Below are 21,069 nucleotides of genomic sequence, written 5' to 3' on the forward strand. Positions count from 1 at the left end.
CTTTGCTTGGGGGACATCAAGGACACCCTTCTGTTCTAGGTCTCCCTCAGGATTTTAGGTCGTTGAGACGTGAGCCAGAGCCCACCTTTTCCCCTTTCTACCCAGAGAATTTGGGGGGAACAGTTGCCCAGAGCCCCCGGGAAGGCCCAGAACCATCCTCCGCAGGGGCCACTAAAGTCACTTTGGTTCCCCAAGTCCCTGCAGAATGGACGGTAGGCACTGCCTATGCTGCCCTACCTTGCTCAGGTCCCCACAATCCCCAGGGCCTCCCTCCCTATGTCCCCTACCCATCTCCAGACCCCTCCCCCTACTGCGAGCTCCTCCCCGCCACGACGGGGAGGGGGCGTCGAAGGGGCGGGGCGCCGCGCGGCGGCCGGCGGGGAGGGGGCGTCGCGGGGCGGGGCCTGGCAGCGGCGGCGACGGCGGCAGCAGCGACGGTGGCGGCGGCGCGCGAGGGCTTGGAGGTACCAGCGGCGCGCGGGTCCGGCTCGGGACGCTTCGGGCTCGGGCTCTGGCTGCGGCTGCTGCAGCGGCGCCCGCCCTCCGGTGCGCTCGGCCTCCCGGGTCCGCCGCGGAGCGCAGTTCGAACGCCCGCCGAGCGCCGGCCGGGTCCTCCTCCCGAGCCTGCCGCGATGGCAGCTGCGCCGGGAATCCCGAGCAATCTCCGCCGGCTGCCCCTGCTCAGCGTCCTGCTGTTGCCGCTGCTGGGCGGTGAGTCGCGGCGAGCTGCGGGGACGGGGCTCGGGGAGCGCGGGAGCCCCGCGGGCAAAAGGGGGCACGAGGAGGTGGCTTTGGGCAGCTGGGCCGGGAGAGACACCCTGGAGTGGTGGAGAGGCTGGCGGCAGGCGCGAAGTCCCGGCGCCCGGGGTGGCGAAGCTCCCGCGGACTCGCCCCCTTGGATTCGCCCGGGCCCCTCTCCCTTGGCGCTAGCGAGGACGCGTTTCTACCCGCCACGGAGTTTTCCCTGTCGGAGCGGAGAGTTTGCTCGGGAACTGCCGGGAGTTGCTGGCTCCCGGGCTCCGCTGGGGAGTTTCTTTTCGGGAGGGAAACGACTCTGTTCCTACTTTAGGGGAGCGCGATGCGGTGGCTGGTGGGGGCACGGAGTCCCTCCAAGCAGTCTCTGCCTAGGTGAAGGAAGCCGGCCTGGGGCCGGATGCGGGATCGACCTGCGCCGCGCCGAGCGCGGAGCTTTGTTACCTACGCCGGCCAGACGCTCCCGGCTTCCCTTCTCCAAGTTCCCGAGCCAGGCTGGGACCCTGATGACCCTGCTAGTGCGGACAGGAGAAAGGAAAAAATAGGGCCCGCCCCGTCTCCTCCAGCTCTTGGGCCTGAGCCCGGAGCCCCAAGCCCGGAGCCCACTCCCAGCCGGGTCGAATCTGGGGAGCAGGGAGTCCGAGGCTGTCGTGGTGACTAATGTGTGAAGGCCGCTGCCAAAATCGGGCATGGCCGGCCTGCAAAGGTGCGGACGGGGTTGGTTCTGCTCCTTCCTGGATTTCCATCCTGTCTCTCCTCACGGAGGAAGGAAAATCTCCCATTCTGCGGGCAGAAAGGCAGAAAGAGTTCATTCTGCGCTTTATTGGAGGGCCTTGGCGTTTTGATGAGGGTGTGGCTTGTATCTACGGGGCAGACAGGACCCGACACCCCCCCCCCCGCCCCCCCGCCATCCCCCGCCTTTATTTCCTGGCTTGGTCACACCTGAGAGTCACCACTGAGGTGTTGAAGTGCTTTACAGGAAAGCACCAAGCTACCTGCACACCACAAATGGCCTGGACTGGAAATATGCAACACCCCCCCCCCTCCCCAAAGAAAAAGAAAAAAAAAACCCACAACACAAAATCTTTGGTGATGATCCTGGCAGCAGCCCTTTTTCGAGAAATCTGCTCAGGGCTCCTGGTTCTAGCTTATCACTTTTCCTCTTTCTTGGAAGAGTGTCTATAGGACCGGTGGGGGTAGAGAATTGCCTTTTCTGACATCTCCCTGGCTGGCAGCTGTTGAGGGATTTTGGTGGTGATGGAATCAACATCTCCCCCAGCCCTAGTTTAAAAGGAGAGGTAAGAACAAGTTCCCAGGAATCGTAGGAGGTGTTTCTGGAGCTGCCCTGTGTTTCTCGTGATGTGTAGGGTGGTTCTTGCTCGTGGCAGGACCCACATCTGCTCCCAGAGGAAGTCTGAAAGTTTTTTTGTGCAGCCAGGATGGGGTGGGGCAGCCATATGGACGAGCAGCCCCAGCTCACAGGCTTCCTGGATTGGTGGCTGTTGGGCTTTGGGTGAGTGGGTTGCCTGATATGGCTATCTTCATGCTGATGTTTAGAGCTAGAGCTCTGGAGTCAAGGGGAAATTCTGGTGTAGACTGGGTCCTTGTTAGTCAACAAATACTAAATTCCTAAATTCCTTCTGTGAGAAGACAACTCTGATGTTAATCGATGTTAATCCGATGACAACGATGACGGGTGTTTAAGTGGAGAGAGGGGGCGTCCTGTATATGTGGGGGGGGGGTGGTTAGGGCAGGCTGTCGGTTTGGGACTGGAAGTCTGCAATCTCTGCTGGGGGTGGGGAGATGTCTTGTGTTCAACAAAGGAACATTTGAATGAGAGCCTTAAATCAGTTCCACCAAGTCTGTCCTGGTGTGGAACCTGTCCCTGTGCTATAAGCAATTTCAGCTGAGGACGTGGCGCCTGCTGTCTTCTGGTGAAATCCGGGACTCAATGCATCCCTGGACAGCATGACTTCAGGGGGCAACGATTTTTTAATAGATTACAGTAGATTTTTCCATCTCATTGTTTAACTGTGTAATTAACTGGAGTTTAGTGAGACCTGCTGTTAATAAGGCCAGAGTGAGGGACTGAGGCTAGCTTGGTTTGTGGATTAGACCATTTTGAAGTTTGGATAATTATGCTGTAAATAGCTGTGTAGCTTTCCAAACTTTGAGATTCCTGTGGACATAAATACAGTGGAGGCGGAAGAGAGGGCTTGACTTTGGAAATCTGGGATTCTTAGCCCCAGCTGTTTGCATGGTTGGTTGTGGTCACTACCCATTCCTCTTCCCATCCCCCCTCTCTGGGTTCTTCCTTCCAGGCTCTTGTATCTTTGGGGAGATTGACTTGTCACAGTAAGAGCTACGCTGTCCTGCAGATTCCTCAAGGCTCTGCAGCCTGTCATTCAGACCTGGGAGTTGCTTTATCAGTGGTGGGTTTCCTCAGTCGTTGGTGCGAGGGAGGGCATGGATAATCTCTGTACTTGGCTTGCTGAAGGATCTAGTCACACTCCTGGCGTTCACAGCAGGGCTGAGTGGTGGAAAGAGCTCAGGCTGTGGAGAAGAGCAACTCAACCTTTGACAGACCCCGTGGCCCTGGGCAAATTTCATGACCTCCCAGTTTGCCTCCTCTGTGAAGAGACTTCCCAGAGTTGTGCGAAGAATTAAATGTAATAAAGTCTATACAGGGCCCTTTTCTTCTTCTTCCATCTCCTGGGAAGGGCTTCCCACATATGTTTTCAGCCTTACAGTCACCTCTTAACAGGAAATATTTTCCACCTACTGGAGCCTTCCATTGCTACCCAACGAGTCAATTTACCATCCCCTGAGATAGGCGTGGTTTCTCAGCCCTTTCTTTCCTCTCCAGCCAGTCCTTCATATATGTTGCCTGGCCCATCTCTCGCTCAGCCCCACTTCCTCCCCAAAGCTGTCCCGTTCTCCTGCCAGAAAGATGCCTATAGGACTTTCGGATTCTGTCATTCTTAGGACACTAACCTATTTTTGTCCCATTTGAGTTTTAACTAAAGCGCTCCCCTCTTGCGTAATTCCTTACAGTATCATTTATGATGGGTCCTTCTCTAGGTTTATTGAAAAGGTGAGTGAAATTTTTGGGGCACTGGGCAGAGTAATCAAGGGCAAAGGTAAACATTCCCTTTGCCTCCTTGCTGTCAGGGGTCTTTTGTGTCCCTTTTAGCTCCTCTGGGTTGGGGCTGCCTGTTGTTCCTCCTTGTGCCTGCTCTACTGTGACTGTATCAAGGGACCAGACCTTCCTTCCCTGTTTCTGGGCTGCCTGTTCATTGTGGTGGTTTTCTGAGTTTGATGTGGCAGGGCTTCCGGCCTTCTCCAAGAGTTCTGGGCCTGGCAACCCCATGTACATAGGAAGCTGACCTGTCCTGGAGGGCCACACTTCGAAAATGGTGAGCTGTGTAGGGGCCACTCAAAATAAGGTCCACAGAAATGTGGCATCAACATTCCCGGGGAGCACAAGGAGAAACCTAGTCTGCATTGAATAAGCTACCCAGGTGACTACACCTCAGAGTTCCAGGAGTCCTGGGCACATGCGCTCTCCCTCTCTCTCTCTCTTTAAAAGACTTTATTTATTTATTTGAAAAAGAATGAGCAGTAGGGAGGGGCAGGGGAAGCAGGCTCTCCCACTGAGCGGGAAGCCTGATTCAAGGCTCTATCCCAGGACCCGGAGAGCATGACCTGAGCCAAAGGCAGATATTTAACCATCTGAGTCACCCAGGTGCCCGAAATCCTGGTCTCCTTATACAGAAACTTGAGGGGTAGAGCTTTCAAATTAGGGGCCCTAGATCTTGCACAGTATTTGAAGATTTACCTTAACTAACTTTTAATTCATGTATACACTCTTTTGTGTGATGTCTGCATGTAAAAATTGCCTCACCGTGTCAAAAAAAACAAATCACCTCCCTTTGGGTTGAACTTGATTTAGATTTTGTCAGGAAACTTGTCCAATAAACGTGGGACTCTAGGGCACCTGGGTGGCTCAGTGGGTTAAGCCTCTGCATTCCGCTCAGGTCATGATCTCAGGGTCCTGGGATCGAGGCCCACTTCGGGCTCTCTGCTCGGCAGGGATCCTGCTTCCTCCTCTCTCTCTCTCTGCCTACCTCTCTGCCTACTTGTGATCTCTCTCTGTCAAATAAATAAATAAAATCTTAAAAAAGCAAAAAAACGTGGGACTCTAGAAGGTACGTAGCCTTTGGTGACTTGTTCACTTCCTCTTGGAGCCTCTGGTTTTCCTCGAGGCGCCTGTGCTCGTTTAATAATGAAGGGCAGTGGAGAAATTGGATTTGTGAGGCAGAAATTTGGTCAGCAGAGGACTTTTCAGGAATACATTTGACTCATAATGTCTCTGCTGGGCTCCAGCGGCTTTACCGGTGTTAAATCTTTGGAAGACTTTATATTTCGGAGCGAGGTTGTGTGTGAGTTTGTGTTTAAGCCGGAGGAGCTTCTGTGAGACTCAGCTGGGATGGATGTTGGCTGGTTCAGACTCTAATATTTGAGCCAAGAGCAGTTTGGGGCCAGGGATTCAGTCTTGGGTGTTTTCTTGATGGAGGAAAGGGTCATTGAGCATGGCTGGGTGCCCTAGGTCTGTTCCCTGAGACTTTCTCTACTGTCCCTAACCTCAGTAGCATGTGCCCCTGGTGCTGCCCTTGGCAGAGACACACGGTGGGGTTACAGGCTCAGGGCCACGCTTGCTAGCGCTCACCTTGCCTTCGAGCTCCCTGCCTGCCTCCCTCCTGGATTCTTGCTCTGTCCTGCAACCCACCCCTCCCCTCTGCCCCGACCCCAATCGCCTGGTCCTCTAGTCCCTGATGCTGCTGCTGCTGTGGAAGTTTTGTCATTGTGGCCAGCTGAGAGTGCCGTCTTGGAGTTCTCCCGAGTTCACCACAGAGTGCACACCGGGCCCTGCCGAGCCCCCGGCGCTTCGTGGGGAGCTGGCATGGGAGCGGCTACAGCTAATCCGTGGTTTGAGGAAACCCTCTGTAGTATGTCACTTTTTCCATCCTCTTCTCTGTGTTTAGGCCGTTTCCCTCCCAGTAAAGCCGCCCAAGTAGCAGTGGGGCAGGGAGGAAGCTTTGTTGGAAGGCCAGACCCATGCAGGCGCCTTTCCCCTCTTGCAGCTGAGGTTGGGGTCACCAGACTCTGGGGAAAGGATACACAGGTGAGTGGGTGTCCTGCCAGTCCCAAGCTCCTGCCAGCTGAGACCCTGGTGAGCAAGGATATGCATTTGCTGGTTTGGATGGGTCTTTAATTTCTAAGAATGAGGTCCTGAGTTGCGGGGTAGGGATTGTGAGTCATGTGTTAGGAAGATGTGGATCTGTAGTCCAAAGACCATCAAGTAATACTGTGGAAAGGCTGGTAACTGGAGGACCTATTTAAAATTGGAGTTGTCTGGGCCTGGCTTGCAGACCTGCCCATCAGAATCCTCAGGGAAGGAGGCAGAAAAGGTATTTCACTTTCTTGTTTGTTAGATTCTATCTCAGATTTTTTTTTTTTAAGACTTTATTTATTTATTTGGCAGACAGACATCACAAGCAGGCAGAGCAGCAGGCAGAGAGAGAGAGACCAGGCAGTAGGCTCCCTGCTGAGCAGAGAGCCCGATGCGGGACTCGATCCCAGGACCCTGGGATCATGACCTGAGCTGAAGGCAGTGGCTTTAATCCACTGAGCCACCCAGGCACCCCTCTATCTCAGATTTTGAATAGTCAGTCCCGTCGCAGTTCAAGCTCAGAAGGAAACTGAGTTTTAAAATGGTTTCCCAGAAAAGTAGAACAAAACAAAATTGCTTCCCGGGAGATTCTTACTGATGTTCAGGTTTGAGAACCACTGGGTTTCCATAAGAGCTGTGTCCGTTAAAGTGGAGGTGTGGTGTTGAGAAAGGTTGGTGTTGGTCTGGAGGGGTTTAGGATGGGTTCAGTCCAAAGCGTCTGCGAGTGTCGTCTGGGGGAAGTGTCTCAGTTGGGGCAGGAGGCAGGAAGGAGACACGACAGAGAGATGGGAATCACATGAAGTGTAGTAAAAGACGCCACTTGGTAAAATGCTAAATAGACCATTCTAGAATGTGTAGGACAGTAAGTCCATGACACAGGAGCAAACAGGGAGGGGAAGGGCTTCAGAGGGAAGAGAGAATTGAATTGCTCATAGAGGTAGGCTGTGGTGATGGATCAGAATGACATAAAGGCGTTGGACCAGGAGTCTGAAAACGTGGCTGGCTCTTGTCTAACATCACACCCACCAGTGCATGATAGAGGAGGAGAAGACATTTGTGGTCCCGTGACACCTGCTTTTCTGTATCCTGGACCTGGCTTAATTGCTGCTTAGCCTTATGACCCTGAGCTGGTTAGTTAACCTTTTGAACCTCAGTTTCCTCATCTGCAAGGTACAAGTGCCGCTGATCACTCCCTTGCCCACCCCCCGGGAAAGTTCAAGGTCGTGTTCCCCCTGGAGATGGTTGACCCAGGGGTGTAGCCTCTTTGGCCAGAGGCTACCCGGACCCTTTGTCTCCTTTTAGGGCATCAGCCTTTCTTTCCAGTCCTCAATCTCTAGAATGGTTTGTAAGAGCTTGCCAGAGTTATTTTGGACTGGCAGCTTTAGAAATGGTTTCCTCATTTGAGAGCACAGATGTTCTAAATGGGTCTCAGTATTCCAACAACATCTTGGAAAGGTGGGCACAAGCTCTTTGCATTTCCTGGTGAGAACTCTTCTCCCTCTGTCCTAGCAGATTCTCCCAGAGTGATCACTGCTTGTTCAGGGCCACTGTCTCCCTGGGCGTGCCGATGTTCTTCTAGGGAGTGGGTGGTAAGCTGTGTTTTGTGCAGCCTTGGCTGACTTAGAATATCCAGGGGAGGAGGAGATTCTGTGATCATGGGATGGCCGTGGGGTTTCCCCGGTCACTCTGGGTAGTTTGTGCGACCTTCTGTTAATACTGTAGGGAGGTTCCCGAGGTGTGGCATGGTGAGGGATGGATGGCTCTCTCCCTGGGTGGTTAAGAAGGCCTGAGTGGGCAGTAGCATGCACTGCCTCTGCTCTGGGAGATACACTGGCTCCTTTTTGCCCCTTCTGGGGTGCCGTTGGTGAGGCAGTGAGGAGAATAATGGGTCTGTTTGGGGGATGGCTGAGGTGTCCCAACAGCTAGCTCATAGAGTACCTTTGTGCAAATTAGAAATGGGTGCCCTTCCTCCAAGTGAATGCAACCCTGCATCAGGACACAGGGCAATATTTCAGTATTAACACCTTGGCTGGGTATCTTGAGTAGTGCACAACCTATACAATCATATGTGGCCATCCCATTGGAATGAGTGGCTCTTTGCTTCTCAGCTGATGGGCCAAGATGATTTTGGTGAACTCTAGTCTAATATTATGTTTTAGATGAGTCATTTTCTCTACTATTCACCTGCCTCCTGTGGTGGTGGCCTTGGAGCATTGCTGTTCATCTCATACTGTAGGAGAAACCCGAGAGGCTGAGGCCCCAGTGCTGTACCTGCTTGGTATATATGTCTGTAGCTGCTGGGATCTTGGTCTGTTTCTGGGCTCCTCCCCCCACCGGAGGATTTTACTGCCTTGCACATGCAGGCTTCTAAAGCCTTATGTAATAATTAATAAGGAAGCCTGGCTGAGACTTCAGGGAAGCGAGGCTGCTCAGAGTTTCTTCCACATCTCACTAAGAAGTACCAGGCTTGCCTTTCTCACTGGACACCTGGGTCCTCCAGTGGTCCCAGGTAAAGTGTGTAGGCTTTCCTGTTTTAGAAAAATGCTGCAGTGATGGTAGAGTCTCTTCAGTAGCAAAGATGGGTTTTGGTGGGCTCTAGTTCTGGGTACCTTGGGGGGGGGTGTGTCCCTCGTCTGGAGGCACTGGGAAGGAGGCACGGGCCCTGCTCCCACATTTGCCCCAGACTGCTCATATGACATTGGACAAGTCCCACCTGCCACTTGGGCCTCAACCTGAGGACTTAAGACCTTAGAAGACCTTGAATGTGGTGACCTTTGGGGACTGACCCAGTATTGCCATTCACAACCTTCAGCTTTGTTTCTGTCACATCTTATAGGCCCTTTTCCTCACCTGTAGTTTTGGGGAGAGGACTTTAAGGGCCGTATTTTGTTCTGGAGTGTCTAGTGCGTGGGCATAGATGTGTTTAGACTCGATCAACTGGTGATGTGGGTATTAGGGTTTTATTCCTTGGTTGCAAGGGGGAATGGAGAACTTCGAGTAAATTCTAGAAAGGTTTGGGAGAAAATTCTTATGAGGGGGAAGAAGTTTGTGTGTGTGTGTGTTTTAGATTTTATTTATTCATTTGAGAGAGTAGAGTGAGCATGAGGGAGCTTGAGTGCAGAAGCTGGGGAGAGGGGCAGAGGGAGAAACAAACTCCTCACTGAGCAGGGAGCCCTACTCGGGACTTGATCCCAGGACCCTGGGACCATGACCTGAGCCAAAGGCAGACGCTTAACCGACTGAGCCACCCAAGTGTCCTCCAAAAAGAAGATTTTATCTGAGTCAAAGAAGGCAGATGGGGCGCCTGGGTGGCTCAATCACTAAGCATCTGCCTTTGGCTCAGGTTCTATCCCAGGGTCCTGAGATAGAGCCCTGAGTAGGGCTCCCGGCTCCGTGGGGAGTTTGCTTCTCCCTCTGCCGCTCCCCCTGCTTGTGGTGCTGCTCGCTCTCCCTCTGACAAATGAATAAATAAAATCTTAAAAAAAAAAAAAAAAGAAGAAGACAGAAACTTACCTGGTTATTCCTCAAGTACTCAAGGAATTAGTGCTTTGGCAAGGATCACCTCTTCCTTTGCAAGAACAACAGAAGATAGGCTTCAAGCAGGGAGAAGGGGCTAGGGGTGCTTTGGGAGGGCCTCCTCTGTAACCCCAACAAGTGTACCCCCAGTGGCAGTTGACAGAACGCTTTCACTCACACTGACATTTGATCCTGTAGTGTGGCTCAGAGGCAGGCAGGAGGAAGATGGGTGGTTTCCGGGTGGGGGGAAGGTGGAGGGAGGGGAGGCATTTGGCAAGTAGAGCACCTGAGGTATGGAGTAAGATCCTGTCAGGACTGCAGGGCTGGTAGGTGGGAGAGCTGATTCTGTGTTCTTGTCTGTCTAGGGGCTGTGAAGTGCCACACACACGGGGCCCGGAGTGCGGTGTATGCCGGGGAGTGGGCTTGGCAGACGCGACCACTGTGTGGGTTTAGGGGCAATCCTGTTAGAGGGTGGAGGAGCCTTCGCTCTTTCTACCTAAGGAGTGAGCAGTTCAGTAACTTCGCATGGAGAGACCTTTTGCCCCATTGTGTTCAAGATTGCCAGATTTTCTCCCTCTTTTTAAAGAAAACAGCACGGTTAAGGTTTTAGGTGGCCCGTTCAGAGGTCTGTGTCCATCCTAGAGTTTTTAAGTCACGGTAAAACTGTGTAATCTAGAAGTCCAGAACACGATTTGAGCCGAGGCCTCGGTTTCTCCCTCCTGGTGCTTCTGGAAGGTCGAGGGTAGTTGCAGGCTCTGGCTTGCAGGGGTGCTGCCTCATACCAGACCCGTGTGCCTGCAGGGAGGTGTACACCCAGCGATGCTGTGCTGGAGACCACGTAGGTGGTAAAGAGAGTTGTCGCTGCCGTGGTTAACAGAGGTGCTGCCACTAACCACTGTTGTGGTGATGGGTGTGCCCACACTTGGTAGGGACATGGTAGACCTAGGTTTCCCTTCTGTTTCTGATTTTGGAGGCAAGTCTTTTAATTCCCAAGAGGTTTCAGAATTGCTCGGACAGTGACCTCTGATGTTCTGGGACACGTCCGTGTTTGGGTGCCGGCTAGATCTCCCTTTGGCGGAAGCTGCTAACCCTCTTGGCTGTCCTGCCGAATTTTGTTCTTCTGCTTTCAAAGATCTCAGGTTCCAGCTTGGGAACCTGAGTTCCATTGCTGAAGGGTACAAAGTGATACTTTGGTGTTCTGATTCTCTTATAGCTCATCTGTTTAAAAGGGGGGAAAAAAGAGAGAGAGAGAGAGGAAAGGATTCTTCAGAGATTCATCATCTTACAGAGATGTGCAAGGATCCAGTTTGAGATCCCAAGTTCATTTCCAGCTACCCGAAAAACAAAACAAATCACAAACAAAGAAAATGGTTGTCTTGCAGCCCTGGGAAAGGGGGGTGGGTGGGCGGGCGGAGAAGATTTGTTGTTGGTCTTATAGCTCCAGCTACAAAGACCAAACCATTCTATCTATTTGGTTAATTTAGCAGATTACCCAGTTGTTAAACTGACCAATTTAAAAAATGCCCAGCTTGCTAGCAGCTTTGTGCTTGTGGTCGGCCTGTGATCTGGCCTGTGATCCGGGCTCCTCCTCCACCGCAGGGGTCCGGGCCTCCTGCAGGAGGAGCTTCCCTGGGAGGAGGGGTGGCTGAGCCCGGGAACAGCCCCAGGGGGCCTGGAGGAGGATCTCTGTCTTCTCTTTACCACCACCTCCCACCACTCCCCCCCCCCTTCTGAAGACTCCTTGAAACAAAGGGCTTTTATTTAATAAACATCTCACCCTGTTTGGAAGTAGTGTCCTGAGTTTGTTGGTGGGGTGCAGGGAAAGGGGGTGGCGAGTGGGCCACTTCGTTTCTGGGTAAGGGGCTGGGGTGCTTCTCTGGCCTTGTGTGTCTTTTTCAACTCTTAACTTTTCTTTTGTTTCCAGGGCCTCTTGAACCTGGTCTGAGAGGTCCTGCTGAGCTGGCCTGTTCTGTCTCTCCTTGAGCCTCCCAGTGAGACAGTGAGACTCACTTTCCCAGGCCCCCCAAGGCTGCTGCGGGCAGATCCAAAAAGGAGTCCAGCAAGCGTGGGCCAGCCGGGCCTGAGCCTGGGTGGCACCTCTCTGTCCCCTTCCCACCCAGCCCAGATCAAAGGAACCTTCTCAGGGAGCAGGGAAATACTTCTCCCAACATCCCCACCAGTGAGTAAACAGCCAGGGCCCCTTGCAGCTTTTGAAGCGCGGTGCTTCAGGCCCGGAGGAATGCAGAACATTTCATTTTAGGAGTGGACTTAGGTTTCCACTGCTTTCGGTATTTGCAAATTTGAAACAAATGCCCTCATTTAGCAGCAGGCAGGCTGGGCAGTAAACGGGGGCTGTTTAAGGGCGTTTATGGCCGTCACAGGTATTTGCGGGTAGAGGGACCCCAGCAGGTTTGGGAAAGGACAGAGGGTTTATGGTTAGGTGGGTTGTACAAAGACCCCAGCCAGGTCTCTGGTAGAGGGTTGTTGTTAGGTGGGCTTTGTCATAAAAAGCTTTGCCGCCTCCTGCCCCCCCCCCCCGGAAGTATCTCCTTCTGGCAGACAAAGAGGTTTGAGATGGTGTTTATCCCCCTGGGGCTGATGCTAAGGGCCTTGTCCCTCTCGTTCTGCTGCCAAAGTATCAGATTTCCAGTGAACCCTGCCTTTCCCACCCCCGCAGCTTGAAAGGCTCATTAAATGTGCTTTATATATAACAAGTTGGCTGCGAGGTCCCCCTTCACTTCCAGCCAGTTTTGTGAGGAAGGAGCTAGGAAAACCTGTTTTCCTTTTGTTGTTGTTTCTGGAAGTAGATCTGTAAGGAGCAATTGCAGAAAGACCCTGATTTTAGCAATCAGCCAAGCAAGGGTTATTTGCCTTTGATGGGGCAGCTTAGCTGGGGTTGATCTACCCTAGGCCTGGGGGTGCCACCTGCCTGGGCCAGGGAAATTCAGAAATCTGTTTAGGATGGGGTGCCTGGGTGGCTCAGTCCTTGAGCATCAGCCTTTGGCTCAGGTCATGATCCCTGGGTTCTGGGAATGAGCCCCGCTCAGCGAGCAGCCTGCTTCTCCCTCTCCCACTCCCCCTGCCTCCTGCTTTTGCTGTGTCTCTGTCAAATAAAAAAAAGAAAGAAAGAACTCTGTTTAGGAATGGAGTTCTGGCTTCACAACTTGTTCACCGAGGGACCCTAGACAGTTCACCTCACTGAGCCTCAGTTTCCCTTTTGTAAGGTGAGGGTCATAATACCAACCCCATTAGGGTGCTTGTAAGGATTCTGTGAGACAGTACTGTCTGTCTTTCATCATCTCTAAGGTGCTCTTTTTTTTTTCTTTTTTCCAGTTTCACACCTTTAAAGACTGGTGGTAACATAATCAATTATGTCGTATTGTGTCTTAGTTTAACCGGGACCATCTCCTTTTAGCGGAACACAGATAACAGTGCATCTTAAAATTGGTGACACCTTTGAAATTCAGTGTATGAGAAGGACTTAGACTGTCCTAGAGTGAATCATAAAAGATAGTTATCCTACGAGGGTGATTTATTTACAGGTCTGCTTTTGTTTGCCATCCACCAGTAACTTTCAGTAGAAACTGTCTCCTTTTTAGTGTGGCACATGAATAACAAATGATGCTTAAGGCACCAGGCATCATGCTAGGGTTGAGTATGTGAGAGGGTGGGGGGAGGCACTGTAAGTCTTCAGAAGGCAAGAGATGTCTAGAAAAGGAGGCGGATGTCCCTAGGAGGGCAGACAGACAATTATGGAAAGAAAATCCTTTTCTAATGGTAGAGTCTCCACTTTGACAAGCTGCGCTATTCCTGGGGGAGGCTAGAGACTCATTCCAGGAATGGATTGTCTGGGAGGCACATCAAGACAGAACCAGAAGAGAGTAATTAACAAGGCAAGATGCAGAGAAGCACCAAAGAAGGGGGACCCAGAAAATGCCAGGCACTCGGAGGATGGAACCGTGAGTGGGGGCAGGCAGGAGACAGACAGGAGCTGGTAGCATTTCCTTTTCCTCCCAGGCTGTGCAGTGGTGTGGGTTGGAGCCAAGTTTTGTGGAGACAACTGGTGCCATTCTTTCTGCTTTGTGCTATCTAGGCGTTTGCTTGAGAGCACCTTCCTCCCCCACCCCCAGGACTAGAGTGGCCCAAAGGCTGGGGAGTTCATCATTTGCTTGAGTTCTGGTTTATCTGATGGTAGGATGGATTAACTGCAGAGTTGGGGTTTAGATGGTAGACAGAGGAAGAGATCTCTTTCATATGCATTAGTGAAAGTGAAGAGCAAAACTTTTTGATTTCCTTTTTTTAAAAAATGGATTGCTGTGTAAGCCTTCCAGATGTTTACTTCTGCCTCATAGGGGTTTCAAAATACATTCTTTCTGTGTTGTTGTCTAGAATTTTAACCCTCGATAGGTGTGCCCAGCTAGGATAGGGTCTGATTAATGGATTACTTTTGGAAGGCAAGAACTTAGAAGGCCCAGCCAGGGTCTAGGAGACGCAGCTCCTGTATGAAGTGAATGCCTTTTTTTGCTTCCGTTGGCTTCCTTTGGCTTCCTTGGCAGTGTCTTGAAGAAGAATAAGGTATTGTGGCAGATGTGTCTTGAACAATCAGGAAGAATGGTTTTGAGGTTAAGGAAATTCCAGTGCTCTTCTCCTAAAAGCCTTTGATGTAGTGGTATTTAAATCCTCAAAAAGGGCATTTTTTGAGAATATAGAAATTATTTGGGAGGCCCGCTAAAGCCCAGTGTGAAGTGTTCTTCTGGGGAAGCCAGTCTTGTCGGCTTCTCTGTCCTGTGAGGATTGAAAAGAGGGAGTGGTGCTTTTCAAACCAGGTCAGCAAAGACTTTGAAGCCCTTTTTATATCTCGGGCACCCAGAGAGATACCTGTGGGCCCTCAGTGCTCCTGATTTTGGTCAGTTTGGGTCTAACATCCCCTATTCCTTATTTATGTCCACGACCAGAACAACCTAGAGAGGACTTGGATGGACTTCTGGGGGTCTCTTGACAGTTGCTGGCCTCCGGGGTGATGGCTGTGGCGTTAACAGCTGCTTGTTCTGGTCCAGGCTGCTGCCCCAGCCCCAGGGAGAGGTGTTGATGGGGTATATGATCAGGCCGATGGGAAGGGCAAATCCCCCTGAGCCCATGTTGGAAGTGAATTAGCGGAAGGTTGCTCTTAGACTCCTGACAAATTGCTTTCAGTTCCTGAGGCCAAAAAGAGAACTCTGAAAACAGGGTGTAAATTGGGTTATTTACACTCCCTGTTTTTGTTGCTGCCATGAAGTTGGTGAAGGAGGGCATGGGTCCAAGTGAACTTTTCAGGATCTTGGTTGCTCTGTTCCTCAGGTATCTGGCATCAGGTGAGGAGGCGGTGGGGGTGGGCGTGTCAGAGTGTAATGGCCTTGAATGCAGGATGTATGTGACCGGACAGGCCTTTGAGGTGCCCGGGACCAACCCCTTTGATTAGATCAAAGAGATACCTTTTGTTTTTCCACTCACACTTTCCTCTGCCCTGCAGCCAGAGTTGTAAAGAGGTGGAGTTGTGAGGGTCTGCATATGGTGGCCGGGGTGGTGAGTGGAGGGGGTTGGTGAGGGAGGGGTCTTCTCTCCTGCTGAGCACTTCCTGCCTTCGGCGCCTGCTGCCCTTGGTGTGTGGGGGTCTGCCTGGGCTAGCCTGGGCACCTCAGGTTCTGCTGGGCCGCTGCCCGGTAGGGCCCTGCCTGAGCTGGGCTGTAAGCCGGTGAAACCAGCCACACAAAGACGGATTTCACTCCAGGCTAAGTGTTTTGTTGCTGAATCATTTGCATTCATTAAAAGTAGTGAAGGGCCAGTGATATTTAAGGCAACAGGATCGGTTTGCTGGAGGCCGCTGCCTTAGAACCTCATTAAGAATTCTTGGGGCGGGGGAGAGGATAGACGCAGCTCATTCAAAGCTTACTTAACTTCTGACTGTTTTGGGCATAGGCCAGCTACTAAAATATGAAAAATGTTTGCCCAGCAGCCCCCAGTGCTTGGCCAGACTGCCCTGGCCAAAGAAAACACACACTTACAATTCATTATTTAGCCTCCTCCTGTGAGCAAGCTCGTGTCTCTTCCTCCCCTGGGACCTTGCTGAGTTGGGGGCACGGGGCAGGGGAGTGGGGGGGCGCCACAGAGGAGGCGCAGGAAGACTCCTGCCTATTTTAAGAGGAAGCTTGGTGCAGGGGTGCTTGGGTGGCTCAGTGGGTTAAGCCTCTGCCTTCAGCTCAGGTCATGATCTTAGGGTCCTGGGATCAAGCCCCACATCGGGCTCTCTGCTTGGCGGGGAGCCTACTTCCTCCTCTCTCTCTGATTGCCTCTCTGCCTACTTGTGATCTCTCTGTCAAATAAATAAATAAAATCTTGGGGGGGGGAGGCAGATCCCCACCCCCCCTCCCCCAGGTTATTTGACTCATTCCCTACTGATGGATTTTAGGGTGTTTCTGAGGACTTGCTATTTAAAACAGTGCCATCAGAAATGTCCTTGTACCTACCTTTGCCCTTGCGCTTGCCTGTCTGTAGGATAAATTCCCAGAGATGGAGCTGCTCTGTTAAAAGGAATAAACATAATCAAATTTGTGTCCAATGTTCTACACTTACGTAATTTTTCTGAAGTGGGAGTTTTTAGCTTTCGTCAAATTTCTTTTCTTTTTAAAAAAGATTTATTTATTTTTAAAGATTTTATTCATTATTCATTTGAGAGAGAGAGAGAGTGTGTGTGTGTGTGTGTGTGTGGAAGCGGGTAGGAGGGAGAGGCAGAGGGAGCAGACTCCCCACTGAGCAGGGAACCCAGTGGGGGCCATCCCAGGATCTGAAGATCATGACCCAAGCTGAAGGGAGATTCTTAACCATCTGAGTCACCCAGGTGCCCCTTTAAAGATTTTATTTATTCGAGAGAGTGCACACAGGAGCAAGGGGAGGGGCAGAGGGAGAAGCCGACTTCCCACTGACCAGGCAGCCCTATGCGGTACTGATCCCAGGACCTTGAGATCATAACCTGCGTTGAAGGCAGCCACTTAACCGAGGGAGCCACCAGGTGCCCCTTTCATCAAATTTCTGAAACAGCGCTGTTCAGTAGGCCTGTGGAAAATCATACAGATTAACATGTGAAAACAGGTGAGCATGTTTCACATGTGGAGCATTGCTAGGGGGACCAGAGAATTTATCGTCCAGATGGGGACATTATTAATAATTATGCCAAGATAGCCAGCACCTGTCAGGGATGTTCCGGGAAACTTGGGAGTGTCATAGCCCAGTGCCCACCAAGGTTCTCATTCCCTCATTTTTGAGGCCATGTGTGTTCTCTGTTCTATATCATGTAGCTTTAAATGACCTGCTCCTCTTCATTTTCCATTCTGTCAGATGTATTCTTGTTGTCGCCCCCAACTTGATGATGGACATACCAGGGTGGCTTGAGTTCCTGTCATCTGTCTTCTCACAGGCTGGGTAACCCTGTCCTCAGTGTTCCATGGTTGCTCCGGAAGCTGGGTTCCACAGACCAGAATTCTAGCTCTGGAAGCAGTTTAACTTTTCTGAACTCCGTTCTTTATCTGTAGGATGAACATGATAATGGCCAGCTCAGAGGCTCTGGTGAGGGTCTTTGCAGGAAGGTGTGTGTGTGTGTGGAGTGAGGAGTGGGGGCTGTTGTGGTCTTGCCCTTGTTTTGTGGCAGGTGAGCTCCGGGGACACTTAAAACTCCTCATGGACATATGCTTGGAGTCTGTAGGCTCTGCTCGCTGTCTGGATTTGGTTTTTTCTGCATCTTCATTTATTGCTGTCCCTTAATCGCTCTCCTAGCTTCTCCCTTCCCTTCCATCCCATTGCTCGTGGCTTAGTTCAGTTCTTATCATTTCTTCCTTGGAATACTGCTGGAAAAAAGAAGTGATTTTTTTTTTTTTAAAGGCAGCATCTCCCCCCACCCCCCCACTCCTAAATCAAGAAGATATGTATTTTATGAAACCTGAGATGGAAAGAAAAAAATCAGATGAGAAGCAATAGACCGAGATCAAAAGGAAGCTGACCAAGAAGGGGGAGGAGATAAATATGGGACTGGCTGAGGTAACAAATAGGTATAAGGAAACAAATGCAATAGCAGAATTAAGTTTCCAGCATAATCTTTAAAGGGCCTAATGGATTCTACGATTAACCTAATCAATACCATGTAGTAGTAGAGCTCTCTGAATCCAGAGGAAAATGTACAGTGAGATGAAAATGGTGAAAAAAATGTGATAATTAGAGAAATAGATTCAAGAGTTTAAAAAGCAATGAACGGGGGCACCTGGGTGACTTAGTCGGTTACGTGTCAGACTCTTGGTTTCAGCTTAGGTCGTGAACCCTGGGATCATGAGATTCAGCCCCACTATGGGCTCTGCCCTCAGGGGGGGGTTAGTCTGCTGGAGAGTCTTTCCTCCTCCCCCACCACACCCCCCCATTCTTTCTGTCTCTCTCAAATATTTCTTTTTTTTAAAACATTTTATTTATTTATTTAACAGACAGAGATCGCAAGTAGGCAGAGAGGCAGGCAGATAAAGAAGAGGAAGCAGGTTCCCCTCTGAGCAGAGAGCCCGACGCGGGGCTCGATCCTAGGATCCTGAGAGCAGAGCAGAGCAGAGGCTTTAACCCATTTAGCCACCCAGGTGCCCCTCAAATAAATAAATAAATAAATAAATAAATAAATTTAAAGAAAGTAATGAACAAAGGGTATACTAGTCAAATTAAAAACAAGAAGTGTAGGGACGCCTGGGTGGCTCAGTTGGTTGAGCAGCTGCCTTCGGCTCAGGTCATGATCCCAGCGTGCTGGGATCGAGTCCCACATCGGGCTCCTTGCTCGGCGGGGAGCCTGCTTCTCCCTCTGCCTCTGCCTGCCATTCTGTCTGCCTGTGCTCGCTCGCTCCCCCCTCTCTCTCTGATAAATAAATAAAATCTTTAAAAAAAAAAAAAAAACAAAAAAAAAAAAAACAAAAAAAAAAAAAACAAGAAGTGTATCTTGTAGATGCTCGGAGGCAGTGAAGGCAAACAAAACACAATACGTACAACAAAGGGAGAAGCATTGCAGTATTAGAATGTAAAGTAGATAAAAGCAGAAAGAAATGTGTCAGCTGTGATGGTAAATATCAGTGGAATAAGTTTCCCACTGAATCAAGACAAAATGAAGATTGAATTAAAAAGTTTTGATGGGGCGCCTGGGTGACTCATTGGGTTAATACTCTGCCTTCAGCTCAGGTCATGATCTCAGGGTCCTGGGATTGAGCCCCGCATCGGGCGGGCTCTCTACTGGGTGGTGAGCCTGCTTCCCCCTCTCTCTGCCTGCCTCTCTGCCTACTTGTGATCTCTCTCTCTGTCAAATAAATAAATAAAATCTTTAAAAAAGAAAAAAGTTTCGGGACGCTCATTCATTAGGCATCTGCCTTTGGCTCAGGTCGTGATCCCAGGGTTCTGGGATGGAGCCCCAAATCAGGCTCCTTGCTCAGTGGGGAGCCTGCTTCTCCCTCTCCCTCTCCTCCACTCCTCATGCTTGTATTCCCTCTCTTGCTCTGTCTCCTCTCTCTGTCAAACAAATAAAATCTTAAAAAAAATAAGTTTCATGCTCTTTACCTGGGACAAACCCAAGATAGCGACAAAGTTTGTTTTATTGTTCTTTTTCTACCTTTAGTCAAATAGCTTAATTTATTTCATTATCTAGGAAATCATTTCAGATTATTAATTTTCTTCCAAATATGGCTTTGAAATTAATTTGTAATGAAAACATCTAGAATTGGTAACTTGAGAAAGAGAGTAATAAAAGAAATGAAACTTTGGCAAGTCCAATCAAGAAAAAGAAGAGGTCAATATTGGGCGAAACAGGAAAGGAAAAAGAGGCTTTATTTGTTAAAATTTTTTTTTTAAGATTTTTTTATTCATTTGATAGACAGAGATCACAAGTAGGCAGAGAGGCAGGCAGAGAGAGAGAGGGGAAAGCAGGCTCCCTGCTGAGCAGAGAGCCCAATGCGGGGTTCGATCCCAGGACCCCAGGATCATGACCTGAGCTGAAGGCAGAGGTTTAACCCACTGAGCCACCCAGGAGCGAACCCCTATTTGTTTAAATTTTATTTACTTATTTGTCAGAGCCTAAGGAGGGGGAGCAGCAAGCAGAGGGAGAGAGAGAAGCAGGTTCCCCCGCAGAGCAGGACCCTGATTTGGGGCTCAGTCCCAGGAACCTGGGATCACGACCTGAGCCAAAGGCAGTCACTTAACTGACTGAGCCACCCAGGGATCTGAGAAAAAGAGGCTATAATCTCATTCTTGGCTTTACCACAATTTTTTTTTTTTTAGCACATACGGGGCACCTGGGAGATACTGGGGACATGTAGCAGGGAGTGAGACAGAGCTCACTGTTCAATGAGGAGGGCATTCAGAAATATCTACTAATAATCAGAGCTTTATTGCAATAGAAAGATTTAAAAAGGGGCGCCTGGGTGGCTCAGTGGGTTAAGCCTCTGCCTTCGGCTCGGGTCATGATCCCAGGGTCCTGGGATCGAGCCCCACATCGGGCTTTCTGCTCTGCAGGGAGCCTGCTTCCTCCTCTCTCTCTGCCTGCCTCTCTGCCTACTTGTGATCTCTGTCAGATAAATAAAGAAAAAAATCTTTAAAAAAAAAAAAGAAAGATTTAAAAAGTTTATTGCAGTTTACCGTGTTCAGTGCCATGCTAAGCAGTCTATGCAAGGAAAACATAAATTACCAAAGTTTATTCAGGAACCATTAGAAGGACTAAGTGAGTGACCAGTGTCTTTTGGAAACAATTGGAAGAAAGTAAAAACAACTAAATAAAACCCAGAGCTGTGGGGCACCTGGGTGGCTCAGTGGGTTAAAGCCTCTGCTTTCGGCTTGGGTCATGATCCCAGAGTCCTGGGATCGAGCCCCGCATCGGGCTCTCCGCTCAGCAGGGAGCCTGCTTCCTCCTCTCTCTCTGCCTGCCTCTCTGCCTACTTGTGATCTCTGTCAAATAAATAAAATCTAAAAAAAAAAAAAACAAAAAAAACCCCAGAGCTGTTACATCTGAAGGCATTGACAGGAAATTTCAAAATGCTGAGGAAATAGAGCTTTCTGATGCAAAAAGACTGTCTCTGAGCCCAAGAACAGATGGATGTCCACCCCAACGCCTGTCACAACGTTGTTACAGCCTTGTTTCCGAATGCTGACTGACAGTGCAGAAGAGAGAAGCACTGCTTGGAGAGAGAGTGGTGTCAAAGTCTAATACAAAATACTGTCAAGTTCTATCTAATAATATGTTAAAGGGTAATAAACCATAAACAACTAAAGGATTTATTCCAAAGATGCACAGGTAGTTTAATCAAATAAAATTCATTAGTATAGGAAGACATAGTCACTGTGTCAAATGAACATCCATTCTTGATTTTTTTTTTTTTTTTAAGAAAAAATTTTAAACCAGGGCAGCTGGGTGGCTCAGTGGGTTGAGCTGCTACCTTCGGCTCGTGTCGATCCTGGGATCGAGTCCTGCATCTGGCTCTGCTCTTCGGGGAGCCTGCTTGTGCTCTCTGTCTGGCAAATAAATAAAATCT

General features: G+C 50.1%; 1 protein-coding gene across 1 annotated transcript in view; it reads left to right on the forward strand.

Moving 5' to 3' along the window:
* Positions 1–407: 407 nt before the first annotated feature.
* Positions 408–21,069, forward strand: part of PTK7 (protein tyrosine kinase 7 (inactive)) — a 65,082-nt gene continuing 44,420 nt past the window's right edge. The window contains exon 1 of the mRNA XM_004739857.3: positions 408–711. Within this exon, the coding sequence (XP_004739914.1) occupies positions 633–711 (79 nt within the window). The 5' untranslated portion in view covers positions 408–632. The remainder of the gene's footprint in view (positions 712–21,069) is intronic.

This window comes from Mustela putorius, unplaced genomic scaffold (genome assembly GCF_011764305.1).
Source record: "Mustela putorius furo isolate JIRA1106 unplaced genomic scaffold, ASM1176430v1.1 tig00003983_pilon_pilon_pilon, whole genome shotgun sequence".
NCBI classification, from domain to species: Eukaryota; Metazoa; Chordata; class Mammalia; order Carnivora; family Mustelidae; genus Mustela; species Mustela putorius.